The sequence below is a fragment of the Misgurnus anguillicaudatus genome, chromosome 5 (genome assembly GCF_027580225.2).
Source record: "Misgurnus anguillicaudatus chromosome 5, ASM2758022v2, whole genome shotgun sequence".
Lineage (NCBI taxonomy): Eukaryota > Metazoa > Chordata > Actinopteri > Cypriniformes > Cobitidae > Misgurnus > Misgurnus anguillicaudatus.
This window is the reverse complement of record NC_073341.2, coordinates 8,031,250-8,052,417: the sequence shown is the minus strand read 5'-3', so window position 1 is coordinate 8,052,417 and position 21,168 is coordinate 8,031,250. Positions and strand designations below refer to the sequence as shown.

The following is a 21,168-nucleotide window of genomic DNA, read 5'->3' as shown; positions in this document are numbered from 1 at the left end:
TTTTTTTTAGTAAATCCAGCGTATTGTTTTTTTTTCAGTGTATTTTTGATAAATGATGGTAAGCACACAGTTGACGGTACCCATTAAATTCCATCATATTTTTTATTCCTACTATGGAAGTCTATGGTCACTTACTGCTGTGTTTACCATCATTTCTCAAAATATCTTCTTTTGTGTTCATCAGAAAAAAGAAATTCATACAGGTTTAGAACAACATGAGGATGAGTAAATGATGACAGAATTTTCATTTTAAAGTGAACTATCCCTTTAAATTAAGTGCAATGTCCCATCTTGTTACAAACATGCATTATGAATGTCGTCATGTAGTTATTATCAGTGTTGGGCATGTTATTTAAAAATAAAATTATTTATACTTCTTACATATAGTAACTGAGTTAGTAACTATGTTACATCATTATAAAAGTAACTAATTACCAGAAAAAGTAACTATTGCGTTTCTTAAAGTTAATATGTCAAGTAACTTGGATTCCCCCATATAATAAATATTTTAAAGGGGCCATGGCATGAAAATCTGACTTTTTCCATGTTGTGCTATGATTGGGTCCCCAGTGCTTCTATCCACCTAGAAAATGTGAAAAAGATCAACCCAGTAACTTAGTTTTGGTAAAATATTCTCTACAAGCACATGAAAAAATAGGTCGTTGAAATTTGGCTCTCCTTATGATGTCATAAGGAGCTCTTATTATTCACCTTTTTCCACCCCACCCATTTTTAATTCTTCGCTCTTCCACATTTTGTCAACCGACTTCTGCTGCTAACATGGCACAGTGCATTCGGTAGCTAGTTTGGTGGTTAGAAGATTGTTTGTAGTTCACTATAACTTTAGCGAAATGACAAATATCACTACTGCTGTAAATGTTTTAAATTAGAAGCACGGAGAAAACGTCATACGACGCTCGGATAGTCTTGTAATGTCCCATCAATCGTCTCGTGGTTAGACGATATGAAGCGGCCGCGGCAAGTAACCTATGGGACATATTACCTCGTCCTGTCAGAAGGAGTTGATGGAGCAGCATTGAAAATTATTAAAGTACTTATGCCTACCAATATTTACACAGTGATTTCGTCTTTTTTAAAGTAAATGTGCACCTTAGCCAGTCCAATAACTATTTCGCTTTTATGTGGTAATGTACCATGATAGAATTAATTTGCAAACTTGCCAACACTTATTCCTTCAAATCAGGAGACTTAAATCCTTTCAAGTGGAATCTACAAAGCTCACATATGGTTTAAGAAATTCCTTACAGATAATATCTGATTACATTGTAAAGGTTTATATAACTGCATGACAGGTAACATCTGATCACATAGTAAAGATTTAATATAACTGCACAACATCTGATCACATTGTAAAGGTTTAATATAAATGCACAACAGATCACATTGTAAATGTTTAATATCACTGCATGACATCTGATCACATATGAAGGTTTAATGTAACTTTACAACAGGTAAACTTTACAACAGGTAAACTTTACAACAGGTAAACTTTTCAGCAAGACCACCCTGCAATAAATTAAGACACAGCTTTATCAGAGTCATTAGGAGCTGATCCCAAGCATATATCTGGAAGCTGTTGGTGTATGTACTGGTAAAGTGCTTGGCGACTGTGTAATGCATGCAATATTAACCCTCTGTAAAGCTGACAAAGATGGTTGTTTCTCAGCAGAGATATGTACATTTGTGCCAGCTCAACACATTGAAGCAGTTTCTCGGACAGGGTTTACAGGACTAGGCCTTAATTATATTAGGACATTTTAGTTTTTACAAACAAACCCTACAAAAAACAAGACTGGTGCGCATTTTGTGACAAAACAATGGCACTCATATATGTTGAGGTATGTCAGTAGTCCCTTTCACACATACAGTCTTTACTGGTAATTTACTGGTAAATTGCAGTTAACATGTCATGTGTGAACAGAGCCTTTCCGGTAAATCAGTGCTCCCAATTGACCAGTAAGACAGGTTGTAAGATTAACGGTAATTTGCCGGTAAGCGCTGTGTGTGAACGAAAAATATAGCATTACCGGCATTTAGATGACGTCAGACCGCGCTGACAGATCGGGCGGGCCAATCAGAAAGTTTTTTATACAGGTGACGCGGTTTCCCCCAGACTGTTTACGGACGTTTCCACACACATGTTGCTTAAAAGTCGAGCACACCTGAAGTTAACATCCACATTTCTTCACCAAAGTTGTTTAAAACAGCTTACCATCTAATTGCCAAATTGCCGACGTCCTTAGCACACCATCTGTGAAGCCTAATGTGCAAACGCGCAGGTTCCGTTTGACGCCGCCTAACGCAATGTTGTTTGGTCACGAGCAACTTCGCAAACCGTTTGCCACAGATGTGAAAACAACAAAACACAGACCGTGGATATTAAGTCATAACCCGCCGTTTACAAATACGACACGGACGGAGCTCGCCGGCCGCGCGCCACAGGTAACTTCCGCTTTCTCTCCGAGTTTACCGGTATTTTGATACTGATGTGTGAATGATGTCTTACTGGTAAAAAGACGGAACGTCACTGCATGTGTGAACAGCACATTTTTGTATTTACTGGTAAATTCATTCTGGTAAATTCATGGTAATTTACCAGAATTACTGTGTGAAAGAGGCTAGTAAAAGGTGTTTTTAAATTATCGTAGTCAAATAAGCATTTTAGCCTGGGACCAGAATAAGCCCTCTCTGGGAAACCGCCCGGTTGTTTTCCCATATCAGATGTAGGTTGCTTCAGGTCGAGTTGTGATTTTAAAGTGTAGTTGTTGTCAGAGACGGATGGATCCTCCCATTGTGTTTCTGCATCACAGTTTAAGAACATGTTGAGCACTTCTACTTGGGCGTAGTGATTAGCACAACTCGGACCGAACTCTCTGCTCCTCAGCAGGGGTCTTCTCGGGTGCTGTGAGCAAATCACTCCACCCAAGTAGCACTGCTTCGTCTTCTATGAATATAGTTCCCAGTATGTATACTGTTAAAAGATGGCTGTGTCTCATATGACCTTGTTATTTGTACACGGTGTGACTATACAAATCACAACACATAACTAGGAAAATGTTCGCGATATTTTGTCACTTATTGAGAGCAGTATGCAAGCTGGAGCCATTTGCTTCCAGTCTTTGTGCTAAGCTAGCGGGGGCTGCGTCAGACAGAGTTACAGCACGCATGGAGATGAGAAAGGTATGTATGGACTTATCTAACACTGTGAATAAGCCAAATCCCCAAAATGTGGGCGTGTTCCTTTAACATTGTATACATTATAGTACACATTTTACACGGCAACATTAGCTCAGTGTAGGGCTGGACAATAATTCAATATCGATATATGTTGCGGTATATATATATATTTATCAATAACGGTGATATGGCTTCTAAACACATTTCCGATATTTCAATATACATTATAGCATCCTGTGGCCATTCGCATGTCACGTCTAAAAACACGCGTTAAACGCCGGTCAGTGCGCTTTTTCCATCAGAGGGTGTGGCGTCTTTCGCAACTAAGCAACCATGAGCCACGCATTCCAAAAAACATAATGCCTGATCGAATTCAAATCAAATCATTGTTATTATGCAGAGAAGAGCTGTCACTCAGAAGCACGAGAAGGAGGTGCGGTGTTAATTCGCGACAAGTCACAGCTTCCAATGGTGACCCAAGCGTGCCGCACAAGCCCTGAAAAGTGAAGCCAAAACGTCTCGATCGCCCCCCAGTGACCGGTCCCAGTATAGGTCATAAAGCCCGCCTCCCCATGTTATTCAATGGGACTTGAGACCAACTAAAAAAATTAATTACACTTCAATTATCTTTTTTCCGAAGCTGGTTTCTGTCATTTACTGTAGTTTTTATCACGCTGAGGTAAATTCAAATGTTTGTTTTTAAAATAGATTTGTGTTTAGTTAGTTATTTAATGATATAAAAACGGTGGTGTCACGTCATGATTGACAGCTGTGATATCGTGTGATATGCGCATTCTACGAGAGCGAGGGCGGGGTTTTGACTTCGCCTTCCCTTCCTGCTCACTACTGCGCAGGACTGGTCCCGAAATCGCTATTGCGCAGACTCAAGACCCAAGATGTCAGCGCCATATCGGGACACTGGCGGCTTCACTTTTCACCAATGGAAGAGAGCGAACAGGCGTCGTCCATCTTTTTTACAGTCTATGTGGTGACCCCATATAGGGAGGGAGAACAGAAGATGTAATGCAACACACACTGAACAACGTATGAGAAAAATCAGGTTCATGTGTTTAAAAAGGGGAAAAGAAACATGCAATAGATAAAAGTATGTAGGCAGCTATTGGTCTTGTTATGAGTATATGATGTAGTATGCTAGTATCTATCTAATATATGATTATGTAGCTTGCTATGCAATTACAAATAGAGCTTTGATATAAATGTTTCTGTCCAACTATCTTATGTTTTATTAAATAGCCTACTACCATTCAAAAGTTTTAGGGTGACTTTCACTTAGGCTATTTAATAATATTTTCCCACATATTACTAAAATAGTAAATTGATCAAAATTATGGAACTATGAAAGTTAATACTGTGACTGTATAATTTGTTATTAAAATGATTCATTAGTTTGAGACCCCTGCATTACAGCATTTATCACTGACATTCAGATGAACCTTATTAACATTAAAGGCGAGCCCTAAAGTCTGATTATTTGACAATGAGTTTACATTTAATTTTGTATGAAGGCTAAATACAAATTTAAAAAAATATTTTTATTTTTGTAAATACCATATTGTTTTATAGGAGGAGGCTTCAAAGACTAAATTCATTTGTTTAGAAGTTTGTATGTACAGACATTCGTTTTGGGCATAAAAATTTTGCCCATATCGTCCAGCCCTAGCTCAGTGTTGTTTTTAGCTATGAAATATGAACTAAGGTAATCTTACTAAAACTAAGGTGACAGGGCTTTTAGTGTGGCTGGTCCCAAACTCTGGAATTCCCTCCCACTTGCATTACGGCAAAGCACTTCATTGTCCACATTTAAATCCATGCTAAAAACTCATCTTTTCACTCTTGCTTTTCCTACATACTCATAGTGGCACCACTACCTTTTTTTTGTTCCTCTAATTCACATCTTAATGTCTCTATTTTTATTTCATTACCAAGGTTATCTCTTTTGTATGTATTACTTATGTTATTAAGTGTATAGTGTACATGTACTTCCCCTGTATTCTGCTTTCTTTGTTGAATCTATCACTTATGTTATTGTCTTTTTATCTGCTTTTATATTTTTCTCATGTTGTTTTATGTCTTAATTTTATCCTACTGTACAGTGTCCTTGGGTGACTTGAAAGGCGCTTTAAATAAAATGTATTATTATTATTATTATATTATTATTAAAATGACATAATTGAACATATGATACCTAATGACGGTTGTTATAAACATGACATGTATCTCCATGTTCATTACACGGGTCATGTCATGATTCTAAAGCCGTCATGTCAGGCCCTGTTTACATTAGAGCATTTGCGTTTTAAAACAGCATTTTAAAATGAAAACGATCCTCATTTATCCCTGTAAAACCCTCGGTTGCAATATTACAACGTCAGTTTAAAATCTAATAAAGTATACCTGTACATGTTTTTTCTCTTTAAAACCACATTTACACAACTTAAAAAGTCCTAATGTTTGACCCTGCAATGGGTTTGAATGGTAGACTTTGTAAATAGGTTTGCTTTGCTGGCCGTGAACTTACAAAACCTGCAAAACTGCCTTGAGGAACATAACCTTTTTTACTGGACTAAATAAATCAACAATCATGTAAGTAATATGCCTTAAATATCTTATTGTTTATAAAATATTCTTAGCTGGTCCTGTTATCTTGCCTGGTTCTTGTTTGCTCAAATATCTGTTTTCTGCATGACGGTCAGGTGATAATGTTTTGGAATGTGGGGTGGGGGTATAGGTTATATTGGCATTATAAATAGAGGACAAAACCCTTCCAGTATTGGTGAATTCTGTGGAATGGGTGAATCCTTTGAAATGTATAAATGTGATTGGAATAGATTTGCATCAAGATTAATAAGCATGAAAATAATCAGTGTTTTTTTTATTTCAGAATTCTACCAGCCATGACTGTCTTATCTACAATGTGTTTATGATGTCATTTATATCATCTACATTTGAAAAAAGTGACTTTGAGATGGGACTCTGATATAACTGATGGGGAGGAATGTGGTGATGCCTCTCAACTATAAAAGAGAAATTAAAAACTTTATGTCTGCCCATATGATGATTGTTGACATGACGGCAACAAAACCAACTCATTCAAGAGCACAGACCTTGCCCCATGACAGGTATTACTGTCTGAAAAGGGATTTTATTAGTCTCAATACTGATATTTCTGCAGAAGACATGATCACGGCTCTGACAGATAACACCAATGAGTACAGTTTCCAAATGAGAGAAGTTTTCATAAAAAACAAAATGGGATTACTATCATTGAACATGTCTGTAAACACAGCTAAACACAGTAAATACCAGTTTTCTTTCAGTTTATCTGTTTTGTAAATACAAACTGAGCATATTTTTATAATAAATGCTTTTTCATAAAAATATGGTTTTGTCTGGTTATTATGTATTGTGTGATTATGTTTATGGATATATAGGATACTATTATTGGGGTACATAAGCAGTACACCCTGCAGAGTAACTCTTAGATGTTATTAACATTTGTTCAGACAGTGAGTGAAGTCACAGCAATTCTGCTACCCCATAGGCCCAATGCTGCAATATTACAACATTTCCATAAAAACTTACCAAAATGTCAAAAATGTTAAAAAAAACAATGATTTTTGCATTAGAGGACTCCTACAACAACATATAAAAGGTTAAATATTTTTTTTCAAAGTTTTTTTCTATATCTGGGTCTTACAGGGTTATACTGGCATTTTAAAAAGAATCTTCATCCACACTATACACGACCATAAACGCATGAAACCTGACCAATCACGAAACTGGGCATGCGCATAAAAGTGTAAAATAACTTATTACTCTAATAATAGCTTACCTTTGCGCATTTTATGCAGCTTAGGGGTGTGCGATATTGACAAAAATTCATACCTGGATCCTTGCCGGCAACTACAACAGACACTATTTTTGAACCTATAAAAATGTGTTTGGGAAAGTCTTATATTGTTCTAGCTCCCCCCTACAACATATTAATATGATTAATGGGTTAATGTTGATGTTATAAACCAAACAGGAAGGTCTTTATGATTTAAAAAGAAAGCATTCAAGTGAACAGTACTAAACATAGCAAACTTGAAGCAAAAATTAATTTCAGCAAATGCAAACTTCAATCAAACATAATAAGAGGTAAAGACCAAATAACTTATCTTCCCTTACCTGTCGCTGTTCAGTGTGCAATTAATTAATACAAATTAATGACGTTAATTTTTAAAAGTATGCGAGGTCCGTGCATGTCCTCCGTTAGCAACACAGAAATAGCAAAAAGCGCCTAAACAAGCATTAAATATTAATGACATTGAGTTTATTGTTTTTATTCATTTATATTCACAAAACTTATCAACAAAACATTGATTAAAATTAAGAGACAAATTATATGAAACAAAATTCATTTTAAAGTAGCAAACAAAACTTAAACTCGAAAATAAATCTGACCCATTACAATTCTCCCTTCATATTGGCCCTTACAACGCCTTATACGGCATTTGAAATTACAGTCTATCTTTCGTAATAAGCTGACTAACTTTAAACAAAACATAAACAACATTACAACAATATTCAAACTCAACAATACTCAAACATAAATATAAAACATACAGTATTTATAAGGATACATGTTAAAACAATCTGATATAGCGTTTATAATAGCTGGTTGGTAGATGTTTACTATTTTTGGCAAAACCTCCATTGCAAACCTCCATTTACCTAAATAAAAAGAATTTTTACTTTGAAAATGATGCACTGTCACGTTAATCAGCTGTTCGTGACTATGTATACGTTCATTTACACTGCAGCGCAACGTCTGAGTTCTCAAACTAAAACAGGGTTTTCAGCGTTTACGAACGACTCCATTTATGAGGGTGGAAAACAGTGGTGTAGTGTAAATTAAAGGCGTAAACTTAGCAAAAGTAACGCGTTTTAAAGGATAAATGCATTAATGTTAACATAGCCTCGGTCTTATGAACACCACTTCAAGTAAAGTGTTACCCTTATGATTCACTACATGTTTCCTTTTTCCAACGTAACACAAGTTTTACTTACTGCATGCAACTCATGACTTTTCAACAAAATTCAGGGTTAAACAAAAACACACGCAAAACTCCGCTGCTACCCCGGATAAACAAACTATTCATTGTTTTTATAATGCTGGCTTACTTCTCCTTACATCTCAAAGCACACTTTTTCTTTCGTGCCATTGTTGAGTTTAATATAAAACAAAGCTGTCGCGTGAGGTGATGCCTGTAACATAGCATCCCTGGTTCTGGCTCTCCCTCTAATTGATGTGTAGGTGTGTTTTTACAGGGGAAGTGCCCATAAAAAGTAGTAATACGTATCCACCTTATTCCTGACGTAAATGCGGGCGCCATCTTTGAGCTCATGTGGGTAAAACTTCCGGTGAGCCACTACAGCTAATGGTAGTCATATTGCGAGGGATACTCTCGCCGTTTTGACTGGCATTTTAAAGCTTATTATGAAATCCAGGAAGACCTGCATAATTTGTGCAGTTAGGGGTTGCCATAATAGCAGATACAAACGCAGTAAATACACACAACAGTTTTAACCATAATACACGCACAAGAACTGAATGTGTATGTGGCGCATGTGCATCTATTAACTGTATCCACACATCCATCCAGTAAAACCTGTCATAGAAACTGACAGTGAACAAAAAATAAAATAATTATTTTAAAAAAAAAGTTATGCTGATAAAAATATGCTGATTTAGCTGGTTTATTTATTCTGCTACTATAAGTAAATTACAAAAATGAGATTACAGTTCAGAATATATAGCCTAAGGCATAAACTGCTTATTAGTTAATGTTTATAATAGTTCCTGATGTGCTTGCGCATAACGTTACTTTTGTTTTAATTTTTTTTTAAGAAGCAAATAATTTCATAAGGTCATATCTTATGTACTGCATAATAATTTTCCATAAAACAATACTGAAATCATGTAATAGTACTTTATAATGTTTATTATGGTTTGTTTAAATAACTTACAATGCATTGAATGAGAAGCAAGTTACTGCTGCTGTCGGATCTCGTGAAGCTTGATGTGTAGCCATAAAAACTTAAGTCGATTAAAAATTGCCGTTTAAAAAAAACCTCACACCAGAGGGACAGTTGTGACATTTAAACCATCTCCTGAAAAGTCTCTGTATATTCCATGTATTAAACAGGTCATTCTACAGAAAAGGTGTAATTCGGGTGATGGAAAATATGCTTAAATGAACTTCTTTCAATATACCCAAAACTTCTTTAATAGCATTTAATTAACTTGTCAAATCTATGAATCCACAAAACTTAATCTATTTTTAACTTTTTAATACATTTTAATAAAGAATCAATGAGTCATTTATTTTTCATTGGTGTTACCTGTGATTTAAACAACATTAATGTTGATACTAAATATTTTTCTTATTACAGCTTGTCTATTTAGTTAAAGGTTGAGTAGAGGAATGATAACAGCAAAAAAACCAATTGATTATTAATATTTGTTTAATTAAATTCTTCATCTTTACCCAGCATTGTATGAAATTATTTGATTCTCAGTTTGACTTTTTTCTTTAAAACCAACAAAAACAAAAATATTAAACCAAAAAGGCTTTGATGCAAAGACTGAAATATCAACAATGTTTTACATCCCATATCATCTACAAAATATTACTAGAAAGTACAAGAAAATACATTCATAACACCAAAATGTAACACCAATGACACAATGTAACACCAATGACAAAATTAGAATATGATAATATATGATAAAACTTACAAACTTTCATAAAATTTTCCATCTTGTTTTTTATGCTTTTATGTTGGTCAGTTAAAGGAATAGTGCTTAGGAAGTACTCATTAGAGGAGTAACACTAATGACGGTAACACCAATGATGGTAACACCAATGACAATTTACAGAAAAAAACGAATATGTTAACAAAATGGCTGCCTTAGCCATGTGCTATTTCATCAGAGATGTAACAATCACATATTATTCAGTATAATGTATTTTTATGTAAAGATCTTAACACTCCCAGCTATAAAAAAGAGTAACACTAATGACATCCAAAAAATCTTATCTCAAAATTCTTAGATATATCATGATATTTTAGACAAATAAGGTAAGACATCTAACAAACTTTTTGCCTTCCTCCACTGCACTTCTTTCACTGACCTCTTGACCCAAGAAAAACTTCAAAGAGCTGATGCATTGTTTCAAAATAAAAATGCTTTGGGTAGGGTAACACCAATGACATAAATCTGGGGGACAAATATTTATTTGATATTATTCATATTAATAGTGTATTTTTTACCATTTCAGTGTTGTAGTAAATTCATACAGGGTTAAAGGTTAATGTAAATTAGATTTGTTTTATAAAAAACATGGTTTTAAATAATAAGTACACAGTTCAACTTCCATGTATGATCAAAGGGACAGGGCAATTTTCAGGACCAGACATTTAAAAAAGGGGAAAAAAGAAAATTAAATAAATAAACTCTCATCATTTTAAGGACAGTTTATATTTCTTAAATATATATCATTGTGGGATTATTGGGTCAAATTAAATGATTATGGGGTCTGCAAAAGCAAGGGACAAGCATTTCCACCTTTTTTGTAGAATGACCCAAACACTCGACTGACTGTCCCACTGTAGAGATACTGCTATTTCTCTGTGCTTTTATATTTGCACATTGAAGACCCGTCACCCCCGAGGAACAACATGAAACAATTGAATACATCTTCATATGATGTATCAGGACACTTCTGGATTTCATCATCACACTGGCTCATACATGATATTATAACCGTAATCATCATGGAAAACGCCGGTTCTGGTTTAGTTCACTTACGCGCTGGAAGTTGCGCCCATAATTTGCGTAAAGCGTCATGGAACGTAGGAATAGTGTGGATGGCTTACCCCTGAAACGTCAGCAGGATCCATATTTGAAAAAAACTTTCCGAAACTTGTATTAATTATAAATTAATATTTAATTAGGAGGTTAGCTATCATTTTGACAAATGGCTTAAACGCACTGCATTAGAGGTCGACCGATGCCGATATTTAGAAATCAGGGCAGCCGATTCCGATATGTTTGGCTGATTTTCTATATGTACATAATAATCAAAATGTTCTCATCATTATCAGATATTTAAAATGTAAAAATGTCACTATTTAAGTCAAAGTATTTAAAAAAATTATGACTGGTCTTTCTGAAGAGTTTTACAACCTCCTCTGCACCATGCATTTATCAGACACAGATATTACCTGACACTCTGCTGTCATCATCTTTGATCAGTTTTTTACCATGGCTTTTATTGCTTTGTATGATAAAATCCTTATTATTATTTAATCATCATAAAGTTAACATAGTAAATGTCTATGTTTTAAGTAGAGACTGTTATTTAGGGCAAATCTTTCTAAACACATTTACATTCTCATTTCTGAGGCGCTATAAGTGACTGATTGTGCTGACAGTGACGTCTTGTGAGTTTAGTGTTGGGACAGATCTGTTGTTTCAACCGTTCATTCAAACGAATCTGTTCAAAGGAGTCAGTTCGCGAATTGGACGCGTGGTGTTCTAATCCAGGCTGAGCTGCGCAAAACTGTAAGTGTTACTGTAACACGAAAAACATTTCCTCGGTGGATATGATTTGGTCTTCCGACCTTTCTTCATCGTGTCAGTTTTGTTTTGAGTAATATGCGCAAGGGAGAAAGCAGACAGACAGATGGCTCTGCTCTCTCTGTCACGCAAACAAAGATCATCATCACTCAATCACATGAATTAAGCCTAATCTTTGCACGGATGGTGCACCACGAGACATAAGCCCGTCGCGCTGTTGTACCTGCTGCTTAATTTGCGCTATCCCGCCATCGTTTACTAAAGCTGTTTGTGAACAAGGCACAGCTGCACACACACGGGAGCGATCTGCTTGCAGCAAGAGGCAGCGTCACGAGTTCTACAACAACGCTTAGGTGCCCGCGGATGCGCCTGCCTATTAATCAGCCTAATTTTGCAACAAAATCGGCCAAAGCCTATTTTTTTAAATATGCCAAAAATCGGTCAAATTATCGGCCTGGCCGATAAATCGGTCGACCTCTACACTGTATACAAAAAACCACATCCGCACGGCTGCAGCAGGTCATCTTTTGTCCCGAATTTCAGAGTGAGAAAGTTGGCAATCCTAATCATAAGTCATTACGCCAATTCCACGTTGCTGCACATGCACACATGCTCAATACTCCAGGCCTGTAGGTGGCGGAAATGCACCGCCGTTATAAAAGAGAAGATGATGATTGCACATGCGCAGGTTCAGTTATCAATACGATTAAGTGTTTACATGTCCTTTAGAGCGGGTTACAAAAGGTATAAACCACCCCTCTCAAATCAATTACATTTTAAATTGGTTTCGCTCTTTTTTTCAGATTGAGGTGTTTATATGGAGCATGTTCATTCAGATTGAACATTTCAATTGATTACAATTGTCAATGTAAAACACAGCTACTGATTTAAATTAAATCCATGTCTGCAGGTGTTTGAATATCATAAATCAACATAGTAAAGTTAAATCTTTCAAATGCTCCATTTGCAAAAATAAAGTAAACCTTATGATTTTTTTCTAGTTTTGTGTCAAGATTAAAATGTCAAAGTGTGCCATATGAAGTTAAATATATCTTGAAAATGCTTGTCCTAAATAGTTTGTTTTCAATGTGCTTGCATATCTTTATGAGATGAATATTGTAAAAATGTCGAGTTGTTTGGAGCCTCCGTCAGTGGAGGTACATAAAAAAATACGGCCATACAGTTTGCATAATGAAGTACGCTGTGTTTATCTTTTCAGATAGTGACATTACTGTGGGAAAGTTTTACGCCACTTTCCTTATCCAGGACTTCTTTAGAAAATTCAGGAAGCGTAAAGACCAAGGGAGACGCCAGTTCAATTTCAACACCACAGCTGCTCTACAGGTTCACACACACACACAGATAACATCACACCAATGACTAAACATGGAGGTTAGGTGTTAATATTGTGGTTTAAACTGTGTCTGTACAGGCCGGTCTGCGCACGTTGCATGATCTCGGTCCAGAAATCCGTCGAGCCATATCATGTGACCTACAGGATGAAGGTCTAGTTGACATAAACCTCGATGAGGATGAAGACGTTTACAGGGTAAAATATTTGTTTTATTTTCATGAGTACATATTTTCTAAGTGTGTTTCTTAAACTTTCCATTATATGAAGTTATCTTGCATACAAACTACAACCTACAGTATGCAAGAAAAATATCTTGTAACTAAATAGGAGGCTCACAGAAAGTTGTGTGTTGCATCATATACGTTTTGCTTTAATATTTGTATTGTGTGGTAACTGTTTCTTAAAAGCAATAAGGTACTGTAGGCTGTGTTTAGTCTATAGACTAAAATCTGTGTAAGCTATGTTACAGTGACAGATATAGACAGAGCAGATAAACACGGAGACAATGTGATCATATAAAGCATTATGATATGTCTGTAAATCTGCTATACATAAAAATAATATGTATGCTCTTTCAATGAGTTGATTAAAGTTGATGAATCATTTTATTTCTGTTTGTGCAGAGGAAAGGAGTTGTGTTTGTAAATCACATGAGCACAGAGCAGTCACACAACATCAGCGCCACACAACGTCCTCTTCAGCTTCCAGTCTGTCAGAAATATTTTCATTCCAAATCATCCAACATCATCAATCATGCCAACCTACCACCGCTTCCTGCTCATCACAACCTGATCTCTTATCTTAACCACACCAGTGATGATGGACAATTCAACAGGTGTCACATGACCACCGGTTACCATAGACACAAGCAAATAATCACAATGTACTGGAATGAGGTTTCAATTAAAGTGTAGCGTTGGAAAATAGATGTTAACAACCAGGCGCACATTGTTTGGTTGATAGTAATGTGATTGAAAAATGTTTGTTTCACCAACACCAACCTTGTACCTGCTGCTTAATTTGCGCTATCCCGCCATTGTTTACTAAAGCTGTTTGTGAACAAGGCACGGCTGCACACACACGGGAGCGATCTGCTTGCAGCAAGAGGCAGCGTCACGAGTTCTACAACAGCGCTTAGGTGCCCGCGGATGCACCTGCCTATTAATCAGCCTAATTTTGCAGCAAAATCGCCAACACTGACCTTCTAAACCTTTATTTAGCATGGGTAAATCGGGTGATTTTAATATTCTAAATTTGAATGTATGTACTGATTTATTTCAATGGCTTTTAGGCTAGACTCGCGTGCTGTTGAGTACCTGACTATCCACGTAGAAGACTCCGCCCCTGATGACATCGGTGATGACACCCTGAGCTCAGAGGAGTTTTACAGCGGAGATGACCTCAAGCTGACTAGAAAGAGGTATCAGCTTAGTTTCGCACACAATTCTTCTGCTTTAATAGATGTTTAGTAAAGATCTTTCATCTCTTTTTATATGAGGTCATTCAAGGACACTGTAAGTCCAGCTGTATGTCAGGATGTGTCTGAAGATGAGCGACTCGTATCCCAGCAGCATCAGAAGTCATCAAAACGGCACCATTTATCTACATCTCAATGTAAGACACTTGTGCTTCAACACCTGGGGCCTCTGGGGAAGTTATATTTAATTTAATTTAATTTAAAAGCAGACTTGTGTGTTACTTTCGTCCCAGCTGACAGGGTCGAAAGTAAAAATGCGTTACTTGTGTTAAAAGTGAAATTATATTATAGCCGTTTTACATTTGTTCAAAATATTACCTGGTATTGATAGACCACACTTGTAAGTTATTGACCACAGCAAAAATATATCTCTGTTTAAAACATTAGCTTTTCTGAAAATCCAGAAATCACAATGTATGATTTTTTAACTATTTAGTTGTATGACCTGTCTATCAGCTAGAATTCTGACCCTCAAAGACCTGTTAGTCTGCCTTTAAAATGTTCACCTTCACTCCATTTATTATCCTAAATTAGAAGCATTAAAGCTGTTAGCTTTATGTTAGCTGCATAAAGACACCTGTCCACCCCATACAGTCAGTAAGAATCTAACTACTAACATGGCCAAGACCAAAGAGCTGTCCAAAGACACTAAAGACAAAATTAGCTGGGACCACCGGTTTTAAGGTTACTGTTGGTAATTGTAGGATTAAAAATATAGGAATTTATTACTTCGTCACAACCCCCATTTCCATACTGTACCATCTGCATTCCTGTGCTTACTGATAGTGAACACAGACTATTGTCACAGCTGTTTATTCAATACAGTGGGGGTTAAAGGTGGTCTGATTGGTCAATTTGAATGTATCAAGTTAGGTTAAGTCACATGGTCAAGAGATAGAGGATAAAGGTCAAGGTTTTTATGAGCTCTGGGCCTTTGCATTTTGGCTTTTGTCTGTTGGAAACTTTTTTAGCGAAGACCAGGAGACTTGGATTTCCTCGAGCAGTAGTCTTTATTGCAGAAAGCGATCTTCAAATCAGAGCATAGAGCTCGGGGCGCTGCAGTCACCAAGTCTGACTTTGGGCATACATGCATTACATTTAAAGCCATTCGAAGGGGGCAGTCCCTTCAGATTGAAACAAAGCCTTTAGATTACAATATAAACATGAAAGAGAGGTTACAGTCAGGCAAGAAAGGACAGCTGTAAACGCATTCCTGATCATCCCCCTTTGATCAGTTAACCATTTCAGCAGAAAGGGGTCTGTGTAAACGCATCCCAGATCATCCCCCTTTGAGTAGATAACAAATGGTCAATTTGCCCTATGAAAACAAAGGCATGGATTCCAGCTAATAGCTTCCATTACCTTGCTGTTTCTTTCATATTTAGGTGAACAGATACATATGATAATAATTAATAAAACAAAAACAATTACTTCAAACTATATTTCAACATAATACACTAAAGGGCTCGTTATGTTGTGCATAGGTCCTACAGCGTAGCTGCGACAGCGTAGGTTCCGCGTCGGTTTTGATTAAAATTTTAACGTCATCGTCCGCGTCGAAGTGCAAACACACATGCATACCACTGGTAGGCTGTATCCATGCGTGTAACCACAGGAGCAGCGCGACCGTCAAAGAAGACACTTGGCAAGTAAACCCACAAACAAAAACAAAAAAAGCAACAATGATAAACAGTGACTTTTGTTGCAGTTTGAGTTATCAAAATCACTCCTCAACTTGGCCATTCTTTGTTTTCACCGTCGCAAACGGAAATTCCTATGATGCAGTTTTTTTACCTGATGGGAGGGGTTCTGGTGGACCAATCACATCGCTTGCGGTCCGTGTAAAATTTTTGCAAGGTGCACGTCAGGCTACACACAGCTACGCACAGGCTACGGATATAAATCGGGCTTAAGACGTCATGGTTTGAAATCATGCATGGCACGGAAGGTTTCCCTGCTTAAACCAGCACATGTCCAGGCCCGTCTTAAGTTTGCCAATCACCATTTGGATGATCCAGAGGAGTCATGGGAGTAAGTCATGTGGTCAGATGAGACCAAAATAGAACTTTTTGGTCATAATTCCACTAAACGTGCATATCAAGGTTCTGGCGTGGCCTAGCCAGTCTCCAGAACTAAACCCAATAGAGAATCTTTGGAGGGAGCTCAAACTCTGTGTTTCTCAGTGACAGGCCAGAAATCTGACTGATCTTGAGAAGATCTGTGTGGAGGAGTGGGCCAAATTCCCTCCTGCAGTGTGTGCAAACCTGGTGAAAAACTACAGGAAACATCTCTCGACCTCTGTAATTGCAAACAAAGGCTACTGTACCAAATATTTACATTGATTTTTTCAGGTGTTCAAATACTTATTTGCATCTGTATCATACAAATAAATAGTTTAAAAAATCATACATTGTGATTTCTGGATTTTTATTTTATTTTTTTATTATGTCTCTCACAGTGTACATGCACCTACCATGACAATTTCAGACCCCTACATGATTTCTAAGTGGGAGAACTTGCAAAATAGCAGAGTGTTCAAATACTTATTTTCCTCACTGTATGTACACTGTAAAAAGTATGCAGCATGAAGTTAAAACAGCTTGGTTTTGCAAGTCAATTCAACCAACCATTTTAAGTTTTGACCTGTGATAAGTTGACATAACTTCTAAAAACAAGTTGAAACTCTTTAACTTAATTTGTTAAGTTAAAGTAACATAAAAGTATATGTAGATTTTTTCAGTGCCTGTTTATATTTGAATTTGTTTATTGGACTTACTCCCACCTCTGTGTCCTACAGCCTCTTATAGACCAACTTTTCGTTTCGAGTGTTTGTGTAAGCAGAGCAGTCAAGCTAAGATTTCCTTACAACACACAGAAGGACCCTCATATCGCCAGGTAATGGTCCCATAATATTAAATTGCCCCTGTATTGAAAAGCAAGTGCTTAATGTTGTTTACATGTCGCTGTGATGTTTTTAACCCTGGAGAACCCACGGGTTTAATTTGACCAATGTTAATTGCTGCTAATAAAAGGGTTCTTGGGTTCTCCAGGGTTAATATGTTTTAAGACAAACTGTGTGTGTATCAGTTAGACAAACTGCTGTTTACAATAGACAGTTTAACAATTGATATTGAAAAGAGTCCCCGGTCTCTACGTCACAAACCAATCACATCAACGTGTAGGGTGGGACTATACATTTTTATATACACACTCCTACTCCAGCGCTATTGCTTTATTAAACAGTGAAGACTATGCAGCATTAGTTTATGTTTAAGTCTTTATTTAATTTAAGCAAAAACCTTAGCGTTGAGCTCTGCTATTTAAATTACAATCGATACAAATCTATTTTTTATTCGTTGTGTAATCTCCTTTAAATTGCAACAGTCACACAAACAGGCTGTTGGGGATCCCCTAGCAATGTGATGTCACATTGATTACGCCCCAACCATGACCGTTCACCGAATCCGCCTTATGAGCGTGTAGTCCTACCTTCTGCCAGAGACGCATGGTTTGATGTAGCGATCTACACCTTACTTCGCATACGGGGAGGGAAACAGAATCTTGCTTTGCATTTAAAGAGACACTCACAAAAACTGTGCGTTTTTCCTTGCAGTCACAAATGGCCATGTTCACCATCATATAATGAAAGATCTGTTGTGTATTTTAAGCTGAAAGTTTACAGACACATTCTGGGGATACCAGAGATAATTTTTCTATTGATGAAAACACCTAGGTTATTGGCCCTTTAAGGTTTATCATGGGGTTTAGGTTATGAAAGTTACTGCAGCTAACATGATTTTTTTGCTTCTAGTTATGCACACATTGCAGTACATTGAGCTAATGTTGGGTAATGTGAAGTACTTGGCAATTATCAGATTCATTCATGTGTTTTTGATATCAGGTTAAGATTACTCATTATTTTCCTTCATGGACTATGGACCCCTTAAAGTCACCCTATTAATATAACTATAGTTCTGCCACTGATTTCTCACCGCCGTCATGTCGTTCCACACCTGTAAGACCAAAAATATATTTTTGATAAAATTTGAGAGACATCTTTCTGACCCTCCAATTAACAGCAGTGCAACTCCCACGTTTAAGGCTCAGAAAGGCAGTGAAGACATCATTAAAATAGTCCATGTGACTACACGCTTCATTTCAAAAAGTGACGAGAATACTTTTTGTGCCGGACAAAACACCCAAAAGAATTCATTTTTTTTACTTCTGTGTCAGTCTGACACGTGCTTACAGATGTGTTGTAAGCTCTGACCTCCTGCATTGAGGACCACTCACAAAGAGACATATTTAATGCCTAGAGGACATATTGAGCGCTTTGGTCTGTTGCTGCAATATGCATTGTGCTATTTTGCAGTGAAAGTGCACCTTCTTCATTCAGTTGTATGTGTTTATGCCCAGACCAATGTGGCTTTTCTGAGGCTTAGAAAACTTAGATTTCATTAAAAAAATCACTTTATGTTTTGATGATTAATACAGATCTTACAGTTGTGGTTATGACATGAGGATTAGGAATTAATGACAACCATTGTATTACTGAAGTGAACTAACACTTTAAGGGTATGTCAAGTATAATGTGTCATTTATCCATGCTGTTGTACAGGTGAAGGCAGTGGGACGTGGACAAGAATCGAGTCGAACACAATTCTCTCCACGTCGCTCGATCTTCTCATGGGTGACGCCTCCAGCCACGCCTCCTCCCTACACCGCTCTGATTCAGTCCCCGCCCACTTCTGGCAGCACTCCGAGTTTTGCTCACAGGAGCTTTTGGAATTCCCAGCAAGGCTTTGATCGGTTGCCACGTTCTCCGACCCACTTACGGATTCCAGGCAGTGTGTGTGGTCAGCATAATCGGGGCAGTGCTCATAATCTGGTGGAAGCAGTGAGTCAAATAAGTATTTTTTTCTTTATAGCCCTGAACAAGTGCTGACTATGTAATTCAGTATTATGAATATTCCCATTACTTTAATACACTTTATATTTGCATTCGCAAATATAGTTAAAAACGCCTGGCTTGTTCTTAACTGTTTTTACTGATTTAACTAATCCTAATTAAAACTGGTGTTTATTCTATTTTTGTAACTGAAAAATCAGTTCTCTCAGTACTGCAAAAATAATGTTAGTGATGATTCAGTGAATCAATTCAAAACATTAACTTCTAATTTTACAACTGTTTTGAAATAATGCTATTAATGTTAGTCCCTGCCTGCTAAAATCTGTAAATATTCCTCTTTATTCCATTTATTAATATAAATATAAATATTATATAAATATGCACAGAAATGAAAATAAATATCAATCCTTGTGTTTTTTTTAAGTGTACACTCTTAGGGTGGATGTGTTAAAAACAACACAAACAGTGTTAGTTTAGGGACAACACACTAAGGGCCATATTTACTTAACGGGGCAAATAAGCGTGACAGCACAATTAAAAAAAAGCACATATGGGAGTGGTAATATTTGCGGGTCATTTCCTAAACATTTGCTGCTTATTATTATGTTTTTGTTGTTGTTTGAACACATGGTATTGTGTGACAATTTCTAGTGACTCCTCTTTTATTTCCTCCAGAAAATTAAAAGTTAACATGGCTTGGCAAACAATATTTTTGAATAATATGTTCCTCTGGCAATCAAAAAAAGTCTCTGATCTCTGTAATGCCTCTACTGTCAGCAACAATTGTTGCCATTTCAAGCTCAAAATGATTTAAGACATGCTTTTTTCTGCGTTAAATAATGGCGAAAATACCAGTAATATCACACACGCAAACATTAGTAAATTGCATTGTTTTAAAATATTTAAATAATCTCCTCTCATAAATTTTGCGTCTGCCGGGAAACTCCTAGAAATGCATATGCAATAATGTCAGTCGCAAAAATAACTAAACCACACCTTTTCAGCACTATTATCCACTGCATGTCTTTAGTAAATCACAACAGTCAATGTTTTATAACAAAATGATGGTTTTTGCTGGCACAAGCTGTTAGTAAACCTGGCCCTTAATGCGTTGTCCCAGAATACACACATCTCTGTTGGAACAACTAATTCTTTGTTACTTTAAACAAAAGTGTTTTATTTTATGTCACAAAATGATACATAATGTGTCAATGTATTAATTTTTTTTATGTTTTTAACACATCCTTACTTTAGAGTGTATTAAAGGATGTGGACAACACTTATTTATTTTAAATTGTCAAATTTTTATATTTAGTAATATTTGATTCAGCAGAGATCTCGCATTGTTCAAACACTTGAAGTGTATGGATTGAACTCTAAATATAACAGTCCAGTTACAATCCCAAAGACATTCATTTTCACAAACATTTTATTTGGTACTACTATTTGTTTATTTTATAAAGAAGAAATTTGATTTGATTTCGAATTATATTAAACTAGAAATGAATTCAGACTGTAGAGTTCAATTTTTTAATACTTTAATATTATTCATTAAACACAGGCAGGATTCCTCTTTTATT

At 36.4% G+C, this 21,168-nt stretch overlaps 1 protein-coding gene across 1 annotated transcript in view; it reads left to right on the top strand.

Moving 5' to 3' along the window:
* The window catches only part of cacna1db (calcium channel, voltage-dependent, L type, alpha 1D subunit, b), a 193,086-nt gene that overhangs the window by 170,062 nt on the left and 1,856 nt on the right, over nt 1–21,168 (top strand). The window contains exons 39-45 of the mRNA XM_055167221.2: nt 13,068–13,192; nt 13,281–13,397; nt 13,826–14,037; nt 14,494–14,622; nt 14,701–14,816; nt 17,477–17,574; nt 19,298–19,576. Coding sequence (XP_055023196.2) covers nt 13,068–13,192; nt 13,281–13,397; nt 13,826–14,037; nt 14,494–14,622; nt 14,701–14,816; nt 17,477–17,574; nt 19,298–19,576 — 1,076 coding nt within the window. The remainder of the gene's footprint in view (nt 1–13,067; nt 13,193–13,280; nt 13,398–13,825; nt 14,038–14,493; nt 14,623–14,700; nt 14,817–17,476; nt 17,575–19,297; nt 19,577–21,168) is intronic.